At 43.0% G+C, this 21,839-nt stretch overlaps 1 protein-coding gene across 10 annotated transcripts in view; it reads left to right on the forward strand.

Annotated features, from left to right (window-relative positions):
- Irag1 (inositol 1,4,5-triphosphate receptor associated 1) overlaps window positions 1–21,839 on the forward strand; it is a 118,725-nt gene that overhangs the window by 92,431 nt on the left and 4,455 nt on the right. For 9 of the 10 annotated variants that reach the window (XM_071616389.1, XM_027942254.3, XM_034636610.2 and 6 more), the window contains 6 exons: window positions 941–1,082; window positions 6,774–6,823; window positions 7,373–7,480; window positions 9,338–9,402; window positions 18,215–18,334; window positions 19,585–19,719. In XM_071616389.1, coding sequence (XP_071472490.1) covers window positions 941–1,082; window positions 6,774–6,823; window positions 7,373–7,480; window positions 9,338–9,402; window positions 18,215–18,334; window positions 19,585–19,719 — 620 coding nt within the window. The remainder of the gene's footprint in view (window positions 1–940; window positions 1,083–6,773; window positions 6,824–7,372; window positions 7,481–9,337; window positions 9,403–18,214; window positions 18,335–19,584; window positions 19,720–21,839) is intronic. The other variant, XM_034636609.2, reaches the window with a different exon arrangement.

Below are 21,839 nucleotides of genomic sequence, written 5' to 3' on the forward strand. Positions count from 1 at the left end.
CTGAGCTAGACCCTCTGAGAGACAAAGAGACACTGTCCTCCCAAAGGTGCGCCACTCTCCCAAACGTGTTTTTTGTCCCCTATGTTGCTCACTCTATCTTTGCCCTTCTTTAAATGGCTCTCCCTCCCTGGCTTCCGTCCCAGTCCTTGCCTTCGTCTCTGCTTCCAATGGACTAGCTCGAGTGCTTGCCCTGTCTTTCTCTGTTGCTGTCACTGCCACCAATCTCACTCCCTTTCATCTGTCTCCACTCATATTGCCTCTTACCTTAAGAAATTGAGTGGTTCCACTTTTTATTCAGAATAATCCTAATTCCCCCATTTTTGCATTTAGGGTCCTTCGCAGCCTAGTTATAGTTCACCTGTTTTTCTTACTTCTTCTTCCCAGCTGCTAACTGACCCTTGCCTGAGTGGGACAATGGCACAGCCCTGGTTTATGCCTATTGTCCCAGCGAGATTTGTAATGGCACCCCCTTTTCACTCTCTAAAGGATTCCTGTCTGGAGGATAACTCCTCACCTACATTCAAGCCTTATGAGGTCCTTCCTTGACTCACCTTGGGGTTCCCTGGTCTGCATGCTCTTTGTGTCTCCCCGCCTGTGTCTACATGCTCAGATACTGCCCACACCCTGCATCCATGACTTTGTTTCATCTCCACCCACCCACCCTCCCCTGACCCATTCTCTGCAAGCAGAAACAAATCCCTTCCTCCTCTCACTTCCTGCTGCACGAGGCTGTGCCTTTCTCCTTATCCCTGAGCACAGGTACCTGAGTCCATCTCTTGGTTTACATCTCGGGCAGCAGTCTCATAGGGAGCATTGTCACATCCGATGGGCCCCAGTATCCTTCCCAATCTCACAGAGCAGAGCCTGGCTCAGAGCAGACAAGTGCTGCTGATGCCTTTCCTCCAATTGCCCCCTGAACACATGCTCTCCTTCCCTGCAGGAAAAGCGCATGTCAAAAGCAACAGAAGTGATGATGCAGTATGTGGAGAATCTGAAGAGGACCTATGAGAAGGACCATGCAGAACTCATGGAGTTTAAAAAACTTGCAAATCAGAATTCAAGCCGCAGTTGTGGCCCCTCTGGTAAGGGACTGAGCTTCTGCTCCCATCTTGCTCTCAGCTAGGACTAGAGGGATCAGGACAGCCCTAGGACCTATTTCCAATTGCAAGGCTCCCTTCCCCTGCCCAATGTCACCCACAGGGCATTTGCAGCAGCTGCTTCAGGGAACCTGGGGTCCTGGAACCAGGAAATGGGAATGACCTCTTGACTCCCAACACAATTTACCAGAGTGGCTGTCTACAGACAAAAAAAAAAAAAAAAAAAAAAAAAATACAGGCTGCAAGAGCTCTCTTTACCTTGTGAGAATGACCCCAAACCCCATAAATCTTTGTGCTTTGGGACCCCCTTTTAGGCACCATATACTAAAGAACTTGGGCTTTATTTTGGAAAGCATTAGGGATACGACCAAGGATTTTAATCAGGAAAATGACGCAATCATATGTGTAGTTTAAGAAGGTGCCCTCCAGTCGCAGTGCATCAATCACATTACTGGGGTAGAGCACAGCCAAGGAGCCCATGGAGAGGATATTGCAAAGGCCCAGGTGAGGGGTAAAGTCTGGACAGTGGGGGTGGAGTGTGAGCCTGGCAGATGGAGGTATTGCTGAGATAAAGAGCAGACTCCGGGAAAGACAATGTTTTAAAGAAATCCTCTCAGATATATATTTTAAGTTCCACACAAATTGCTATAGGAGCACAGAGGACTGCCTGCTTATTCTGCTTAAGGAAGTCAAGGAAGGCTTCACAGAGGGATGGCATCTCCTCAGTATTTTAAAATAAAGCTAGGAGTTCTGCAGTTAAGAGGGGCAGATTCATTCCTGGTGGAGAAAACAGCACGGACAAAGATGTGGAGGTTGTAGGTGAGAAGATAAAACAGTTTGATGTGGTTGCAATGGTGGTGTGTGATGGGGACAGGTTGAAGATGATACCTGGCAGAACAGGGCTGCCTGTCAGGCCATGATGATATCAATGCAGGCCTTTGTCCTCCAGCCAGAGAGGAGTCATTGGTGAGTCTGTCATGTGACATGATAAGATTTTATTTTTAGAAGATCACCCTGACTTCAGTGTGTACAGTACATTAAAGGAGTGTAAAGTTCAAGTGGGGAAGGATGAGTTAGGAGGTTCTTGTTCAGTGCAGGAGGGAGATGTCAGTGCCTTGTCAGTGCCTGCCAGGGCTTGGGCTCCGCTGATGAGGGTAGTTAGTGGAGAAAACGGACATTTTAGCATCAGGAATCCCAGTGGAATGCAAACATCCATGTCACCAGGAGGAGGAAGAGTGCAGAAAGTATAATAGATGGAGAAACCTTTATAAACAGGAGGTTTCACAAGTTTCCTGGGAAACATCAGTGACACTTCCCAGAGTCCAAAGGCAGTGCACGCACGCTCCAGGCTGTCTGCTTTGGATCTTTGCAGCAAGGCTCCTGACCCCTAGGGATCTGGGCTTCTAGCAAACCACTCTCAGCCAGTGCTGGAAGATGGGGAAGGGACCACCAAGGAAATCTTTTACCTGGGTTATCACATTATTGTTCTATAAGGTGCAAGGTCTCCTGAGGACCACCTTATCCAGGATTCATGGGATGAACTTCAGTCTTGTTCGTTAATTCTACACTTATTAAGCATCGTCTGTGTGCCCCATATGATATTGGAATATAGAGTTTAAGGCACTTAGTCCCAGACCCAAAGGAGCGCCCAACCTGTGGGGAGGTCAGGACGCTGTGGCCAGTGCCTTAGCAGAAATAAGCAGATTTCCACATCTTCTCTTGGGGGATAGGAAAATGCTTACAGTAGGAAAGGATATGATAGCTGAGTCTTGACTGATGAATCAATGGTTTGGCAATATTTGGCCTCCCTTCCATTGTTTTTCTAAGCTGTGCCTTCTCTTGAGCTGGTGGGAAGGGGTCAGCACTCACCCAGCAGGTGCGTCCCTAAGAGATGTATGACCATTCCCAAAGACTGCTTTTTAAGCCTTTACATAACTTCTGACCATCTTTGTCAATGAGACTTTGAAGACTTCAGTGAAATAAAATATCCCTGATTTTTAAAAAAAGATGTACATTAAAAAAATTCTGAATCTGCAACATGCTGATTATGTGTATATTATATTAAGATAGATTTTTAGTGGTATAAATACTAGCTCAGGGAAAAGAAAGATTTATAAGGATCTTAAAGCAACTTATTTTCAAATAACTCATTTCCATTGAATGAATTACAGTGAGGCTCAATTCACTGTGTCACTGATGCCCTTCTTTTTCTTTACTTATAAAAATATGTCTGACTTTGATAGGCCCAAATTTAACCTCATTGTGTTAATTTATATTTCTTTGATTTTACAAATATTCACTAAGATTTATATCTCCACTTCTGTAAATTCTTGAATTATGATGTTTGCTCACTTGTAAGATTGGTATTTTATTAATTTGCATGAACCCTTAAGACATAAAGAATTTCATTTGGTTCTGCAAACTGGGCTGACTAGGAAACTTGAAAATCCTTTAACCACAAATACTTAGAAATTTCTAAAGGACAAAATCAAGCAAGCAATCTTAAAGAAGAGCTGAATCCACAGGAAAAAGAAATTGAAACACTCAGATACAAGAAAAGAAAACAGAACTGAAACCAAGCTGGCCCTGCAGCTTCCTAGGGGACAGAGTCAGCCTGAGTTATCTGGGGGTGGAATGTTTGCACTCCAGGGCCACGGCTGTGGCTGCTCACAACAGAGTTGACACTGAGATTCACACAGAAGGCAGAGACCATCCAAAGATTGTACTTTTGTAGAATTTGGATGAGGGGAAAACTGTCATCAACCAACATAGAAATAAATAAGGAAGTCTGTCTGTTTCATCCTGCATTCTAGTAGGGAAAATAACACTTTCTCCTTCCTCATAGGAAAAGTACATACCCAGAGTGAGAGCAGTAATGATGCAATGTGCAGGGAGCTGAAAGAACAGCAGGATGGGGCCTCGAGGAACACTGTCAGCCACTCCAGAGAGGCACACCCTGCACCCAGGACACACAGGCTCCCTCTAAATAGCACCTCACTGAAGACGAGTTCACAACATAAAATGATAAATACTACATCACTGAGAATCATCAGATCCACCGAACAACAGGATTGTAGCCTAAGAACATCATATAGGAAAATGATTTTTTAAAAAGATAACTTTAAAATTATTAGAGACATAAAAGGATGAATGGAAGATATGAGAGTAAAAGGGTATAGTTATCCAAAAAGAAGAAAATAGAATTCCTCAAAATGAGAAACAGGGTCATCCCTAACATGCATAAGACCCTCGTTGAAACCCCATCCGGAAAAAAAGAAAGAAAGGAAAAAGAAACAAGCTAACTTTGATCAAGACAACAAATAAAAGTTCCTGCCTCCCAAATGACTTATCAGTGTCTGTACTTCCTGGACAAGAACAAGGCTTTCTTCCACTTTGAGGTATTACATTGTGCACAATGTTTATTAAAACATCCTCATCACAGTGTACCAGTGGCCAAAATGGAAATAAAATTCCCATTTTACAGAAAAGGTGACTGAGGTGCAGGTTGCTTGTTTGACAGGGAGACTTAGATTTCCTACTTCATGGAGAAAAGTAAAGGATTTCATTTTCAGGTTTATAGCACATCAGGGCTCTCTGATTTTAAAACTCTGAACTGATTCCTGCACAATAGCCTGTGGCCTGTAGGTCCTCTTTCTCATGGAAATAGAAAATTTCCCAAAAATAGGGTCTGGAAATAGAAGATTGAGTAGCTGAGGTACGGTAGATGTGGTAGTTACAGTAGTTGAGGTGATTCCTCAGTATTCTAGGTATCTTCCTTCTGGGCACCCCTCCCCATCCCCTGGAAGTTAGGCTAGGCATGAGGCTGGCTTTGGTGCGTGAGATATGTCACATCTGAGCTGAGGTCCTTAGGAACTAGAGTGTAGTTTGCCCTGACTTTCTTCCTCTTGACCTGACTATGGTCACTGCTCCAGAATACTGAAAGGTCCAGCTTGACTGGTGATAGAATAGATATAGTCACCCAAAAGGCAATTCAGAGGGATACAGTGAGTAAAGAAATAAAAGAAATATTATGAGATATGGGATGTAGAGTCCAGAGTGAGAAAGTCTGCAATCCATTTATTAGATGACCCCTAAGAGGTAATTAGAGCCAGAACATACTCAAAGAAAGAATAGCTGAGGATTTTCCACAACTAAAGAAAGACCTAAATCATTGAATTCAGTAAGCATAGTGAATTCCATGCAGAAGACATAGCACACAAAAGAGAAGCTTCAGAAGAACAAAGACAAAGTGAAGATCTTAAAAGTCACCAGAGAAAGAAGAGAGTTGACAAAGCAATGGCAAGTCTCAAAAGCAATAATGATACCAGAAGGCCATGGAGTAACCTTTTCAATGAGCTGAGAGAAAATTACTGACAACATAGAAATAAAAAAGAGATATAAGAAAATCATTAAAGATAGAGGGCTAGGTCAAGACATCTGGAGACAACTAATGAGAAAGTTTACCTCTCGCAAGTCCTTGCTCAAAAAACAACTAACTTTGGGAAGAATGAAATTGAGTTAAAAAAGTAAAATGAGCAGGATGTAAGAAAGAACAGTGACCAAGCCAATTGTAAGCATGTGGGCAGATCTAAACAAGCATTCACTGTAGAAAATGATAATGAAAAATTTTGGACTATAAAACAAGGTAAAAGAAAAATAGTGAAAAAATATAATTAAAATTGGGAGATTGTTACTGTTTTAAAGTCTCAGGAAAAGAATAGAGATCTTCATTAATTTTAAATTTAAAGTCAAATTTAAATTTCAAAAGTTAAAGGAATACACTAAAGATTAAAACTACAATGAATAATTTTCAAACCAACATTAGAAGTAGGTAAAAAATTAGAAAAAAAAAACTTAATGAATAAAGCAGGGTAAATAGAAAATATAAAATAATATAATGGAAATAAAAATATATGAATAATCATAAGAAATATAAGCAGCATAAACCTGTTGCCTAACAGAGAACCTCAGATTAAGGGAAAAAATATGTAGTTATGCACTTTTTAAGAGACACACCTAAAGTATATAGATATGAAGGCTAGACAGATATACAGGCTAAATGATATTGGTCAAACTGAATTAACCTTGCAAATACCTGTCTTTGTCAGATGTTTCCTGGTGGCACTGGTATGCAGGTGTGATGCTAAACACTTCATATAAATTATGTCATTTCATGGATATACTAAGGAGAAGAAAATCCTAGGGTGGTGGCTTCCTTTGTTCTGAATCATTGGGCATGTGATATACTGAAACTACTTCTTTAGCAAGTTTTCATTCTTACCAATACCACACCTTCCTTGCTCCGAGTTTCTCTGATTATAACTCCCTTAAGTGAGCATGAAAGACCCAATAAGCTTTGGTGTTGCTATGAGTAGATCTCACACATTATCCAAAGCGACACCCAGAGATTGTGTAGTGTTCAACGAAGACCAAAGGTTCCAGATTGTGACTTCTTATTAATGTCCAGTAGATCTAGGATAAAGATTTCATCCAAAAGAGTTCCCATTCTGCAGATGATCATCTCAGAGAGTGAAGGGCCAAACTCTGTCCCAAACATCCAGACCACTGGGCTATTCCTTTGAAGGCCAGTTCTGACTGTGGCTTAGTTTCTGCCTGTTTCCTGCTGAGGCCCACTTTGAAACTTATATGAGTTTTCTCTGTTTCCTCCCGTTATAGAAGATGGGGTCCCTCGCACGGCGCGGTCCATGTCCCTCACGATGGGAAAGGTACGCATGTTCAAGGAATACTGGGGCTCCCAGAGAACGTAGGACAGAAATTTCTATGGTCACTCAAGAAATCATTCAGTCATGGATCATAGAATCCAGAGACCCTCTGAAAGTTTCCATTGAGCTTCCATATTTGCTAGCTTAACCACTGGAATCTCACCTGTCATGTACATATGTAGTTTTCCTGACTATACATCCTTTAAAGAAGATGAAATGGTGCATAAACTTTGGTGCTGCTATGGGCAACTTTAATATACTATCTAGGATGTTATTCAGAGACCAGGGGATCATTTCCATTCTGTTTCTCCAGGATTTCATAATCTAAAGTAAGAACATGCTGAGAGATCCCTCACCACCAATAGAAAAAATTTGAGTCAAATTTGGCTACTCACTTCACACCAATTTTTCAACACCATCAGTATCCCAATACCAAAATATTCAGTTAATATCATTACAGCATTAGGAACTAGTAGGCTTTTTCCAGGCCATTCAGAACTATGACTGTTATTATCTCCAAGAAAGTGGGACTAGTCACTTCTCTTCCTACAGAACATGCCCCGCCGGAGGGTCAGTGTTGCTGTGGTTCCCAAGTTTAATGCCCTGAACCTGCCTGGCCAATCTCCCAGCTCATCACCCATCCCCTCTTTACCGGTCCTGGTGAGTATGATGAGGCCTGCCTCCCATTCCTGGTCTGCCTTTCCATCACACTCATGGCTATGGAGGGGATCCAGATTGGGGCAGGATTGATAAGAAAAGGAAATCACCAGAACAGAATTCGGGTGGTAATCTCAAAACATTTAATGGAAACTAGGTCACGTGTATACCACTGCTCTGAGAAGAGGTCTCAGTGTCCTTGAGCAAGGCATAAGCAGCTCAGAAAATGTTCCTTACATTCATACTGAATCCCAATTTTCCAAGGTGGGTATTTTTTTTTCCCCACTCTGCAATGAGTCTAAAGAGCTGAAGGTGAATGGGAATGGGAGAGCTGAGCCTTAAACCCAGGCTCTCTGATCCCAGAGTCTGCATTCTTATACCTAGTGTTATTCTGCCTTGATTCTTGGCAGCATTGTATGTTACAACCTAAGGTGGGAAACAACCTAAGGTCCATGCATGAGAAATTGTTAAACAAATTATGAACATTGCTTTAAAGAGTTTCTGTAGAATAGAATTTTTGTCCATAATGCATTCTAAATAATTAGCAATTATATATATATATATATATATATATATATATATATATATATATATATATATATATTAGTTTGTATATAGTTTAATTCTGTTTTGTAGTTTTTAAAAAAATATTTCTAGATGTGGACATAAAAAAATTCTGGAAGAATATATGTAAAATTTAGTAATAATAATCTCTGGACAATGGTAAAACATGAAATTTTTATTTTCCTTTTGATGCCTTTTAAAATTCCTATAGTATGAATTTATGAGTGATAATCAGAAAAAAATCCATTTCAATTGCTTTAAATACAGTTTCTATATTTATATGAAAATATTTTCCACATTCCAGGCCTCTGTGTATCTGATTAATTCTATCTAAAATGCTTGTAATTCCTTCTCCAATGGTTTCTCTATTCCCGGTTGTAACTAGCATTTTTATATAAACAATTTGTGTAAGCAATTGGTAGTTCAAGTTCTATTGCCACAGCAGTACATAGCAATATATTTTCAGTTTCTTTCACCTCTTCCCAACTCAAGCATTATCATCTATGAAATGATCCTCAATTTCCAAATCACTAACACAAAGCAACCTAAAAAAAGGTGTTTTAAAGGTTGGGAAGGATTGGTTAGTACATTTAACAGACCTATTTCTTCCCATACTCTACCTAAAGGAGCAAATGTGGTTTCCAAATATATATTTCTTTAGACTAGTGGTTACCAACCAGGGCTGTACATTAAAATCATAAGGGGACTTTGAAACCATTGAATGCCCAGGCCCCTTCCCCAAGACCATGGGGTGGATCCATACTTTTAAATCTCTCTCCAGGCCATTTGTCTTCCAGGTGGTCCTAATGTGCAGCCCATACCCTCTGGGACAAAGCAAGGTGGGACTCCTTGGGAATGGTTCATACAAAGGTGTTCCTGCTGGTGGGTGCCTGCAGTAATGGCAGGCATCTCCTGAGAGTCAAGCTTGGAGCTGTAAATTTAGGGGCAGTGGTGGGCTTGTGTGAGCCCATCCCGGGGAACAAGGGACCAGCATTGCCTACTGGCATTCAGTCACAGTCAGGAAATGGGACAAAGGAAAACCGAGGGCTGCCCTCTAGAATGGAGCCTTAAAATGTAAAGTCTTAAGGAAACAAAGAGAAGAAAAAGAGCAAGTTTCAGATGTCTCAGGGAAGGCCCCAAGGGAAAGGGTAAACACCTGCACTCCCATGCAGGTTGGCAAGTTGGGGAGGGAATGAGGAAGGGAGAGAAACAGCCCCTCCCCAGTGTCAGCAGAGGCTCAGCAGCCCTGACTTCTGTGGCTCATCCTCAATCCTCTGTCTCCTGTTTCCCATCCAGTCGGAATCACCCAATGGGAAGGGCAACCCACCTGTCATCCCAGCACTGCCTGCACTTTTGGAAAAGTAAGTTTGTTGATTTTCCTCTTAATGTTGGGGATCCCTGAGGAAAGTTTCCCCAGCTTACCTTCTTTCCTCCCGTTCTCAACCCCAAAATTCAGTGAAAAGAAAATTAAGTTCTAGGGGTAATCAATGGGACTCTGAGATCCACAAAGATTTCCAATCCACTTTGTAAAATTCTTGGGCCAGGAAGATGCTATGGCTGAGGCCAAGTGCACCCAATCTAAGAGCCCAGGAGAAACGGAAGTCTCTGCTGCTGGTTAGGATTCTTGGGCTATAGATACAAGAAAGCCACAGGTCAGCAGGGCTTAAAATATAAGTCCAGAGGTAGGGATCTACAGTTTCCTTGCTTCTGGCTACTTCATCATCAGGCTTATGATTATGGTTATTCTAAGTCCAGGCATCCCATCCAGACAGGATACTATCTGGGGAAATACAGGCACCATTTCTTCCCTATTTCATTCTTAAGAATGAACCTGAAAATTTTCTTAGTCTTCCCTCTTATCTCATTGGCAAATTGGGAACATGGTCCCTTTCTAAACCAATTATAGGTTATTAATTGTGTTATTGAGTTCTATAGATTCCTTATTCAACTTTTGTTTGGAAGATCTGTCCAGTGGTGATAGAGGTGTGTTTGGGACTGAGCTCGCCATTGTGGGCTTAAACTATTCCTTGGAGTTGGGGAGACAGTCAACTTCCTCTGAAGCACAAGGACTCAGTGAAGAGGAGTAAATTCCTGAACAGAATCGTGTTGCTCTTAGGAGGAAGGAAGAGAAGGGCTGCATTGGTAGCCTGGGGGTCTGTTTTGTCTGACTTCTCTAGGCGCCTATGCAATTCGCAGGTCTTTTCATCCTCAGCCAGAGCGAGACAGGCTGTTTCTATGTACTCAGGGGAGTTTATAACTTACTTTTCTAATTCTTCCATTTGCTTGGTGGAAAACATCTGGATCACAGCTGGCACCTCTCAGAACTTTCCCTTGCGTCTTTCTCTTATTCTTTCTCATTCCTTGCCCTGAGACAGCTTTAGTCCTTCATTTTCCATTGCTGTTAGAAAAGTTTTGCTTGACTTGGCAAGGAATGTGTACGTTGGGCCCCTTTTCAGGTACAGACAAGTCCCCAAGCTCTCCACCCTCAGACTTGGCCTGTGCAGTCACCACCTTCTCATGCACTGACACCCCGCTGGGTTAGTCTCCCAGATTGCCCAGCATTCCCGCCTTTGCCATGTCATCCCCATGAGCTTTCAGGTCCTTCTTGGTATGCAGGGCATCCTCCCCCTCCTCTTTCTTCTCCATCTCTGTAGAGAAGTTGTAAAGAAATGACAAATTAACTACCATGTGAAATATCCAAGGATACAGAATCTTACCAAGTCCCTGGAGTCATAGTGCCTAGCCCATGGTCTCTGAATCTCTCCGATATGGTCCCTTGAGGCTCTGAGTAAGGAGTTACATAAACCTCTGTCAACCCTCCCTTCACCAGTTCCACTTAATTCCCAAGTCTAGACCTATGGAGCCAGTCAGGGCAGATGGGAGTCCTCATGTTCCCCCACACTCTGATCAGCATGGAGCAGGACCTGAACTCTGTAAAACTAATGTGCAGCTGAGAGCTTCTGTCCAAAGCAGTGGAGATCAAGAACAAGATGGTAGGAGAAACTGGGGTACAAAGTCGGGGATGGCAGGCAACAACCCCATATCTAGAATGTCAATGAGTGAAGATCAATGATGGTGTCAGCTTTGCAACACTTTAGAATCAGGAGAGAAAGAGCCAGAGTGAAAATCAAGGTAAGGTAAGTAAGAGGTTCCCAGGAAGGTATCTGAAGTTCTTTCCCGGGGCTGACCAGAGAGATGGCCACTCGCCATGTGTGCTGCAGGCTGACTCCCCTGTTGGGAACCCGTCCTGCAAGGATGCTGTGAAGAGGGGAGGGAGGAGTCAAAGGAGAGGGTCGGGACTAATAACAGCTTTTCCCTCCAGATTTATAAAAGGTGCTAAGTGATTTCCATCTGAATTCATGAAACTGGAAACATTTTAGACTAATATGGAGATAGTTGGTGAGTGAAAATGAATTCACACCTTCTGTTCTAGACACAGATGCAGTCCATTCTAGCTACCCTGTCCAAACTGTTAAAGAAGAATAATGTGGTATAATTTAGTAGCCAGTGCTTTCTAGATTGCCGTATTCAACTTCATGTTGAAGATCGAATAGCCTGTGGCTAGTTCACAAATTCTTGAGAGCTGACTGCACTGCACAAAGTGGTTTGAGAGAATTCTGGGCCTTGTGTCTTGTAAGTCATCTGGTGATAAACTCTTCTTCATTCAACTAGGCCTAGGAATGCGCAGACTTAAACACAGGTAGAGAGTTGTATTCAAAGTTAGAGATTAAAAAGAACAAAGCTTGGGTTGGGGTTGTGACTCAGTGGTAGAGCGCTTGCCTAGCATGTGTGAGGCACAGGGTTCAATTCTCAGCACCACATACAAATACATAAAATAAAGGTCCATCAAAAACTTAAAAAATATTTTAAAAAATAAAAACAACAAAGCTCAAGAGTAGTTCCACACCTCAGAAGAGCTGAATATTTGTAGCCTTTTATTCTTTCATTCCTGTAACATTTAATCACAGAGGGCCAGGCACATAGAAGGCTCTCAAGGAGCTTCAGTCTAGTGGGAAAGGCAGATCGGAAACAGCCTATTATTTCACCAGTGTGCTGGGTGTTACTGGAAGGAAGTACAGGTTGCTAAGGGAGCAACACACAAGAAAATGAGCAGCTAACCCAGTGTGGGTATAGGATAGCGGGAAGGAGGGGCTTAGAAAAAAAATCCCCCTAGGAACTTACTTTTAATGTGCATCTGAGGGGGAATATTACTTTTCAAGTGAAACCTACAGGTTATATAATTAGCAAGGAGTACAGGAAGGAGGTTCTGAGGCAAAAAGGTGTGGAGTGTTTAAGGAATGATGATGATGATGATGATGATGATGAGATAATGATGATAATTTTATTTACTGCATATTTTTGTGTGCCAAGTGTTTTATTAATTGCTTTACATGAGAATCTTATTTAATCCTTACAACAATCCCATACATATTTTATAGGTGAGGAAACTGATGCTCAGAGAAATCATCACTTACCTGAGCTCATGCGACATAACCTCTTAATAGACCCTCCCACTAGAAAAACAGGGGAAGTTTAGTGTGACTATTGGGTAGAGGATGGATTTAAGAGCTTTTTTGTTTTTTTTAAAGAAACTTGTGATTGGACGGACGCACAGAGGAGGGGTGGGGAGCATGGTATGTGTGGAATTAATCACTAGGGGATTAGCAGAGACATGATGTGGATGATACACAAGGCTAGTTGCTCAAAGGGGCCTTTATACTATGTACCATGGTAGAGTGTTAAGCAAAATCTCTAAAATCATAATCTTCTAACACTTTTGCAGTAGCTAGGATAAACACTAGGGTAAACCACTTAAATATTTCATATGCCATTAAATTTGTACAGTAAGCACCCCTCCCCCTTGCTGATAGTATTCTGGAGTAAATTGTCCTCCAATAAACTTGTTGGACTCTGGACCCAGGAATCTGGGACCAAATAACAGTTAGTTCCACCAACTCCAGTCATCTGGGCTGGCCTTGTCAGAGTGAGCCAGGGCAATGGTGGTGGCTTAGAAATATTGCTGAGCCCAGGAAGATAACATCTGTCCTTTGGAAAGGATTGTAGTCACTTTCAAATATTGTTTAATATGTGGAGAAAACTGAATGTAATAAACCTGCCTAACAGCACATTTTGACTAAACAGCTCCTCACTTTACTAAGAGCTCAGGATACTGACAAGCACTTTGACCTGGTGGACATGTGAGAACAATGAGCTTCATTTTAATGAATCACCCCAGAAAGAAGGTACATAGGATTTCAGGCTGGGGATGGATGCCAAGATCTGTGAGTATTTGGCCCAGAAAATCCCTGTGGTAGGCACAGGCTGTGCTCAGCACTCATTTATAGACATGGAAAGATTCCTTTAGCCCAACCCAAACACTGGGTTCTCAGCAAACACAGAGAGAACCCGCCCATTTCACAATATTGGTAGACAGAGACTGGATAGATACATCTTGAAGAAGACAGGGCAACTCAACAAACTCCCAAAAGTACCTGCTGTACGCCAAGCATCATTTTGACTCAAACACAGTCCCTCCCCCTGTGGCAACAGTCATACAGAGGAATGCACAGGAATATAAAAATGCCCTCTGTCTTAGCCATGGTGTCATGGTGTCATGGGAGGGGTGAGAAAGCAGAGGGAGAGGGAGAGATCAACTTTAACCAGAGCGTGTGGGGGAAGGGAGAACATCAGCAAAGGCTTCATAGAGGAGGTTTTGAGCTGAGTCGTAAAGATATGTAAGGATAAATGTCTAGGGAATTGGAGAAGATATGTAGGGAACTGTAAGCTCAGTCTAGAGGTTAGGAGATGACAGTGAACAGCTTACGTACTGTGTGTCTGCCCCACCTCCAATCCTATTGATCCTGTCCCACTTGAAGCAAAGGCCCTCCACACTCCAAATCTGCAGCCTGTGAAAGAAGCACGGCATCGCTGGCTGTGCTCCAGCCTGCAGGTGGTGATGGCTTAACTCAGCAGGTACCTGGGAGCCTGTAAAGGTCCGGCGAACGTCGGAGGAAGAGACCACCAAGAGACCGACTCATGCAACCGCAAAAGGGGGTTTATTGAAGAATCCAGCGCTCTCAACAAGGGAGAGCGGCCCAGAGCCCCGAGCAGGGGTTGAGCAGTGCTTAAGTACACTTTTTGGGGAAGGCGGGGGCTTTGCATACATCAGAGCAAATCATCATGAGGCGCGGGAAAATCAAACAATTCTTAAACATGATTAGTACATTCATTGGCGGGAACAGGTCAGGCGGGAGTGATAGGTCAATCCTAAGAAGGGGGGTACATTCAAACTGATTGGTTTGGGCCCTGAGATGCCTACGTGCCAAGCTGCACAGGGTCCTAGGTTATTAAACAACTAAATGGTCAGGGGGAATATCTACTGAGCAGTCCCGGGAATTGTCCTAACAGCTACAGGAATTTCAGGTTTTGGGTGTAGCATAGGAACTTAACAATACCTGGTCCTTTACATTTTAACTCAGGCTTTGCAGCTTAGAAACTTTACAATACCCGGTCTTTTACACTTTAACTTCAATTTCTTTTACTCTTACAAGCCCACACACTACTGAGAGCTCCAGGGAAAGACTTCTACTGAAAGAGAGGCTTAGGGAGACTAGGAAATGCGTCTTGACACAAATTTAGAAGACCAAAGTGAGAGTCCCAGCAGCAACAATGTGACTTGTAGGCAAGTCACATACTCAACCCAAGCTTGGGTTTGTTGTCTGTCAGGTGGGATCATGTCTTGCCTGGTGGCAGATGGTGCAATCAAAAGCATGGGCAGGTGTTGGGCTACACAGGGTCCAGTTTGATTTGGAGCTGGTCATTTAACTTCTCTGAGACTTGGTTTCTTCACCTATAAAACTGAGAACAGTAATTCCTTATAGGGTCATCCATAAGTCCTAAGTGAGCTCCTAGAACAGAGCCTGGTATAGTGTTAGCTCTTCTTGTCATTGGGAAGATCAAGGGAGAGAACATATGTGAAAGTCCCATAAGGGAGCTGAAATGGACAGAAGGACAGAAGGTCCATGTTGAAGGGTGAATAAAATAGACTTCTGGGCTCTACCAAGGAAGTTTGTCTCTAGAAAGCAGTGGTGGCCCAAGGACTTAAGATTTGTTTAAGGTCATGTGGTCAGCAAAACTAGAAGGTGCCTGTGTATGCTATGGTACGTGAGTCATGCACTGAGAAAAATTTAAAGCAATCTTAGGTAAATTTCATGTAAATTATACCATACCTAACATTAGTTCACATTTAGAGTTCCTATGACTTTGAGTTGTCAGAGTAACCTATATCAAGTTCTCCCTTGAAGATGTAAAAATAATCACCTGGTAATTTATCAGCTTTTATTTTCTTTTACTGGATGAGGTTTGAAGGAAGCTCAGCTTGCTCCCAACATTTACCAATACATCAACTGAATAACAGTAACAATAATACTAATAGATATCATTTGTCCAGTGCCATATTCCAGAAAGTATATTTATGTTTCTCCATTAACTCTAACACCACCACCATCAAGTATGTATTATTGCCCCCATTTTACAGCTGAGGATCTGCAGTTCAGGAAGGCTAAGTAACTCACATGTGTTGGAGCTGGGATCTGGACCCAGGCTTGCCTCGTGCCTTCTTTTCCCCTGTCCTCCTTCAAACTTTCTTAACTTTACTAAACCTCTAAGGTTGGTAGCTGTAGAGAAAAGAAAAAGCGTGATAGCAAATATCTAATATATAAATATATTTCTTAAAAGAATTACTGTCCCTGCCCTTGGCTGTAGCTATGTTTTTCTTCTCTTGCTCCAGTCATTTGGACAAATAGGAAACTGCACATTAGGCAAAGGTCACATGGAAGGGAGTGGATAATGTAATTTGCAAAAGGAGAAATGTTATGAATAACTGGTATTTTTAGAGTGTTATCTTTCTTGTCCACAATGGGTTTTGGTTTCCAGTCTGATGAAATGTAAATCCTACAAGGTCTAAGGGAAAAACTAAGAGATGGGAAACTGATGCCAAGAATGAGGAGCAGATACAAAGCTCACTCATAAACCCTGCCTGAGGTCAGGGAGGGATGGCAGCTGCGATCTCTCAGAGTCCTGGCTGGAAAGCCCTGCTCACAGTTTTGCCTTGTTTGACGGTTCCTCCGTGACAACATTCCTCCCATCGGGATCCTGGATGCCTCAGTGGGCTGCAGGATGTGTAGGGAAGGCATGGCCTTGAAACCTGATCTCTCCATACTTCAAATAAAGACTCAGCACTGCTCAGCCGACCTGCTGTGGTTTTCTAATATGTTTATTTTCCTACTTTCCCACATGACTCTTATACTTTCTGCTTCCTCCAACTTTTTTAGGGCCCTCTATCTCTCCCTCTCAGTAAATAACCTCCCATTTTATGAGACATTTAAGCTGCCTGTCAGTAGGAGCCCTCTCATCTTCCCTCACCAGACCCCCAAGATGTCTCCATCTTCTTCTTTCCTCTGTTGTGACCAAGGGATCCAGATTGTGAAGCCTCTGCTCCTGAGCCACCCCTGAGCTGCCTGGAGGAGAAGTCTTCATTACTTTAGTCAAAGACTTTGCTCCTTTGGTCATCCCTTTTTAAAAAAAAAAAAAAATCCCTCTCCTGGATTTTTGATGTTCAAATGTGACATCGATTCTTGGCCACTTCTTTGGCTAACTGCTTCCTCCAAAATACTCCTCGGTCCTCAACCGAGTTAAATGCCTGTGTCTCTGCCTGTCTCACCTCCCTTTCCTTCCTAAATCCACTCGATCTGTCCTTGGCTCCCACCCTTACCTCAAGGCTCCTCTTGACCTCTGTATTATCATATCTATAGTCACTTGTTCCTTCAGACTCTCTGAAGATACAGTGAACTCTCCCTTGCAACACTCTCTCCATTCCTAGTGCCCAAGGCTCCATACTCTTCTGCTCTCTCTTGCCTTTCCGGTAACTACTTCTGAATTGCCTCTGGAGGTTCCTCCTTCTCCACCTAAGTGAGGAGATACTAGGGATTTGGTCCACAGGTCCTTTCTTATCTTTCCTCATGCTATCTCCAGGCAATCTTATCCAATCCCATAGGTTTAAGTATCATCTATATTCTGATGATGTCAATGTACATCTCCAGCTGAGAATTCTTCTCTGCCTCACTTGGGCATGAACAATTGTCCTCTTGACCTCTCCATTTGAATACCTCACATTCACAGCAACTTTATCTTTTCCAAAAGTTAACTCCCACCATGATGACTCTTTGCGCAACTCCAATGTCCCAGCACCTTTGTGCTTTCAGTCTTTATATATCCTGTATCCTCTACCTGGGATGATTTTTGTGTGCCATAGACATAGATGCACTTTTATCTTTTAGGCCTGTGCTTCGATTTCAGCACTTCAGAGAGGCCTTTTCTGACCATTCACTCTAAACACATTCTCTCATTATTTTCTGCCACTACATAGTTTTTTTCATAAGTATCATAATGTAGTAAATTACAAATTTTTTCTTTCCTTTTTTGGGGGAGAGGGGATGGGGATGGGAGTCTTTCTCTTCTGAGAAGCTCCTCAATAGCAAAAACCATCTTGTTATTTTCTTTTTTGTTAGTGGGGATTGAACACAGGGGCACTTTACCACTAGGCTACATCTCTAGCCTTTTTTCTTTTGAGACAGGGTCTTGCTGAATTGCTGAGGCTGGCCTTGAACTTGTGATCCTCCTGCCTCAGCCTCCCAAGTCACTGGGATTACAGGCATACATCACCACAACCAGCTCTCCTTTTGTTATTTCCTAATGTGTTCTAAGCACATTGCAATTGCCTGCAGCTTAGATAACAAAGATAATTAATTCAGTAGCTGTTTGAAAGAGTAAATAAGGTCATGAGAATATTTTGATTCACCCTCACTTTCCTCATCTCAGTGCCTTGAAGCTCTGAATCTGTCCACTTATAGCATCCCCTGGAATAAGAATTAAGGTGGATTTGGGCACATGAGAAGAGAAGCTGGTACAGTTTTTGATGGTCTAGGAAAGATTCATAGAGTAGAACTTCATAAAATCTTTTCTCAGAGCAGAAGGATTTTTAAAAAATCTAAAAGCTGAAGAAAGAGCTGATTTTCTTACTTGTAATCAGGAATCAGGCCAAAGACATGGCTTTGTTTGCAGATGCTCAACCTTTCCCTAAAATGATACCCTGTGCTTCCCCCTTCCCTCTAGTGGAAAGACAAATGGGGAGCCAGATTGTGAAGCCTCTGCTCCTGTGCCACCCCCGAGCTGCCTGGAGGAGATTAGCCAAGAGACCAAGGCCAGGGTGGAGGAAGAAGCCTACAACAAGGGGTGAGTCAGACCTCGGCCAGCCCGGGGGCACCTGGCAGATCTCAGAAGATACCTTCCCACGGGCCTTTTCTTTTCCTAAGAGGTTTTGGGGAGGCAACCAGTGACCCCAGGGCCTCCTGACCCCCATAGGAAAAGTGTAAGACTATTCCACAGGAAGAACAGAAGGAAGCTGGGAAGGAGGGTGTGGTTAGGCAATAATAGACTGCTCTCTTTTTAGGCTTGAATACTACTGCTGGGAATGATCTGGAAATCAGGGGCTCAGGGTAGGTTCCTCTTGGTGGTGCTTGAGGTTTCCCAACACATGCAAGAAGCAGCCATGTTGCTGCCAACCATTACCCAGGGGCAGCTGCAACTCTGCTTCCTAGAACTGCCCTGTCATCCCCTCCTCCTCTAAACTAGAGTCCCCTCCAGCTTCCAACCATCCCCTTCTCTAACTGAGCTGCAGGAGCACCTAAGGCTGACTGTTAGTCACTGGGGAGATGGCACTGAGCAGGCCCAGACCCCAAGATAGAGAATCACCTCCAACCTGGCTTGATGCCCCCCCCCCACAAAGCTCCTGAGGGAGATACAGCTTCCTGCCCATCAGAACCCCAGAGCATCTGTGTGGCAGTCACACATAATGGGGGGACTGCTCCAGCCAAATCACTAAGTTAAGCACCATGCTATAGGACAAGTAAACATATGTTCAGGACAATACTGATCCTGGGAGAAGGAAATCAGAAGGTTCTCTTGGGAAAGCCTATCTTTTCACCTACAACTGTTATCTACCCTCAGAATGTGTGGGGGCAAACTCCTCCATTGTTTTGTGAATATTTACCGACTACCCCTCTAGGCTGAGCCCTGGCACTTCTGAAAACTGTCCTGTGCCCTCTGAGATGGGGATTCACCCTCTCTGTTTTACCAACGAGAAGATGAAGTTCCAAGGGTTACACAGAGAACAAATGCAATCTTATCTCTACAGTATGTTTTGTAGGATAAGAATCCAGGAGACCCTGTGCCCGCATTTTTTCCCCTGTCAGTTTGTCACAGTGTCACATAAACAGGAAGGATGACTGAGGAGTGAGGGGAAATGGTACTGACATGAGCCACGTTGGGGTTCAGTGGAGCTTCCCAGCTTTTTCCTGTTGTGTGGAATCACAGGAAGTGCATCATTAATGGAGGTGCTCAAGTCCCCTCCCCTAGGAACTCAGGAAAGGATGCTCCTCCAGGCCTGGCCCTTCCAGATCCAGTTGTTCCTTTTTGCCTTCCAGATATCAGGAAGGTCTAAAGCAGACCAAAGAACTTCAAGGCCTGAAGGAAGAAGAAGAAGAACAGAAGAGTGAGAGTCCTGAGGAACCTGAGGAGGTAGAAGAAACTGAGGAAGAGGAAAAGGACCCGAGAAGCAGGTGGGAAGCTGTGTGTGGAGACCTGAGATTACTGAAAATGGATTATGCTTCATTTATTTGCTGAATTGCACAAAATCTCTGGAAATGTCAGCCCAGGGCAGTAGTAGGTCTGGGGCCCTAGCATGGCCAACAGAGAGACCAAGAGGGCACTCAAGATGGAGAGGTGGTAGAGGAAATTAAGTGCAAAACATAGTTCACAATGGAATATTTGCAAGAATTGAGGGGTCAGAGGTGGTCATGGGCAGGACAGACAGCAATCAAGAGCTCTTATAAGCTGAGAGAGAGTAAAGGATCCTGAATAGACTCCCTCCCAGCCTAGTCATGATCAGCTCATTTTTCAGCCTGACTCAGGAACAATCCAAAACCAAGGAAAGATTCAACCAAGAGGGTTCAGCCTGCCTGAGTCAACCTCATTGCTCAAGGGAAATGGCATCTAGGAGAGCTGGGGAAGTGCTTCCCCAAACACATGGCCTCTCCTGAAGGAACCTCAAGCAGCTGAATGCTGTTCTCCTTATGGCTCCTCCTTCTTGGGGGTCCTCTGATTTTATCTTTTAGGCCATCACACTGCCTTTCTTCTCTTTAATGTCATCAAGCCCAAGTCCGGACAAGCCCTTCCTTTGGCATCCTGAATACAGTGAAGACAGGCTAGAACTTCTAACGCTACCAAACACTGAGAAAAAAAAAAAAGAGAGAGAGAGAGAAATAAACAGAGAGAGTACAAGGAATATAAACAGTCTGGTTTACAAAGCACAGGCAGGATTTATCTGGCTTATTTTGATCTCAGGCAATTGTCATCCCCCTTCCATTTCATAACAGGGGAAATAAGGCTTTGCCTGGCATCCATTTCTGCCAGCTGGTTATAAGTACTTGGCAATGACCACCTGTAGCATCCATCACTCAGGAGTGTCCTCTTGATCATCCTGATCCTGAGAGAGCTTGTTCTGTCTCCCAACTTCTGCTCACCCTTGGATTTGCTTTTTGATTTTGAGAATAGACCTGTTCATCAGGTGACAGATACCAGGCGTGAGCACAGCCCTCAGAAGGGTCTACGTCCTTCAGCACAAGGATGTAGCTTCAGCTTTTCAGGCCTAGCAGTGTGGTGTCATCTTCTCCATAAGGGCTGAAGTTGCTATCATATTAGCCTCAAGAGCTGTTGTCTTCAATGCCAGGTGATCCTTGTCCACCTGAGCCTCTTAGACACACAGTTGCCTGCAGACACCTGCTCTCAAACATGATCCGGTGGCCATGAAACTTTGGTACCTCACAAACAAGCCAGGTCAGAAGTTATTAAAAATTCCACGTCCTATTTTAGTGCATTTTAAAAACATAAAACCTAAGTCCAGCAGCTGGCCCCTTATAGAGATTCAACATGAAACACAAGTGTCTTTTTTTTCCTGAGTTTCTACTCTGTTATATGCCATAATGTAATCTGTTATAAGCATTGCTTTCTGGAGGATTGGTTTAAAAGAAGTGTGGGTGAGTCAATCCAACATCTTAACAATATTCAAACAGAGAATACATCTGGCATTGATAAGACATTGAACAATTGAGACTTATGATATGTGACATGAAACTTTGTCTTTTTCCTGACATTTTTTCAAGTCACTCTACAAGGTTAAAATGATATTTAGACAGGTTCCTTTATTTTACCCTTAACTCTAAGAAAACAAGTTTATTTACAACAACCAAAAAATTGACTTCCGTAGGAATTCTTTTTCTAATCTAACTCTTTATTGTTGCATCTCAATTGTGCAGGATGATGGGTAATTTATTGTGGCATATTCATACATACATGAAAATACAATTTGATCATGCTAACCTAATTTAATCTCTGACTTCTCTTATAGACCAGAAATGGATAACTACCTAAGGGTCACAAAGTCAGGTCTTTTTTTTTGCTACTGGGGATTGAACCCAGTTGTGCTTTACCAAGGAGCTACATCACCAGTCCTTTTTATGCCTTATTTTTGGATCTCACTAAGTTGCTTAGAGCCTCTCTAAGTTACTGAGGCTGGCCTTGAACTTGCGGTCTTCCTGCCTGAGGCTCCTGAATTGCTGGGATTACAGGTGTGCACCACCAAAGCCAGGACTTAACCTCCTTTGTAGTCTCACTTTAATGT

This window comes from Marmota flaviventris, chromosome 9 (genome assembly GCF_047511675.1).
Source record: "Marmota flaviventris isolate mMarFla1 chromosome 9, mMarFla1.hap1, whole genome shotgun sequence".
Lineage (NCBI taxonomy): Eukaryota > Metazoa > Chordata > Mammalia > Rodentia > Sciuridae > Marmota > Marmota flaviventris.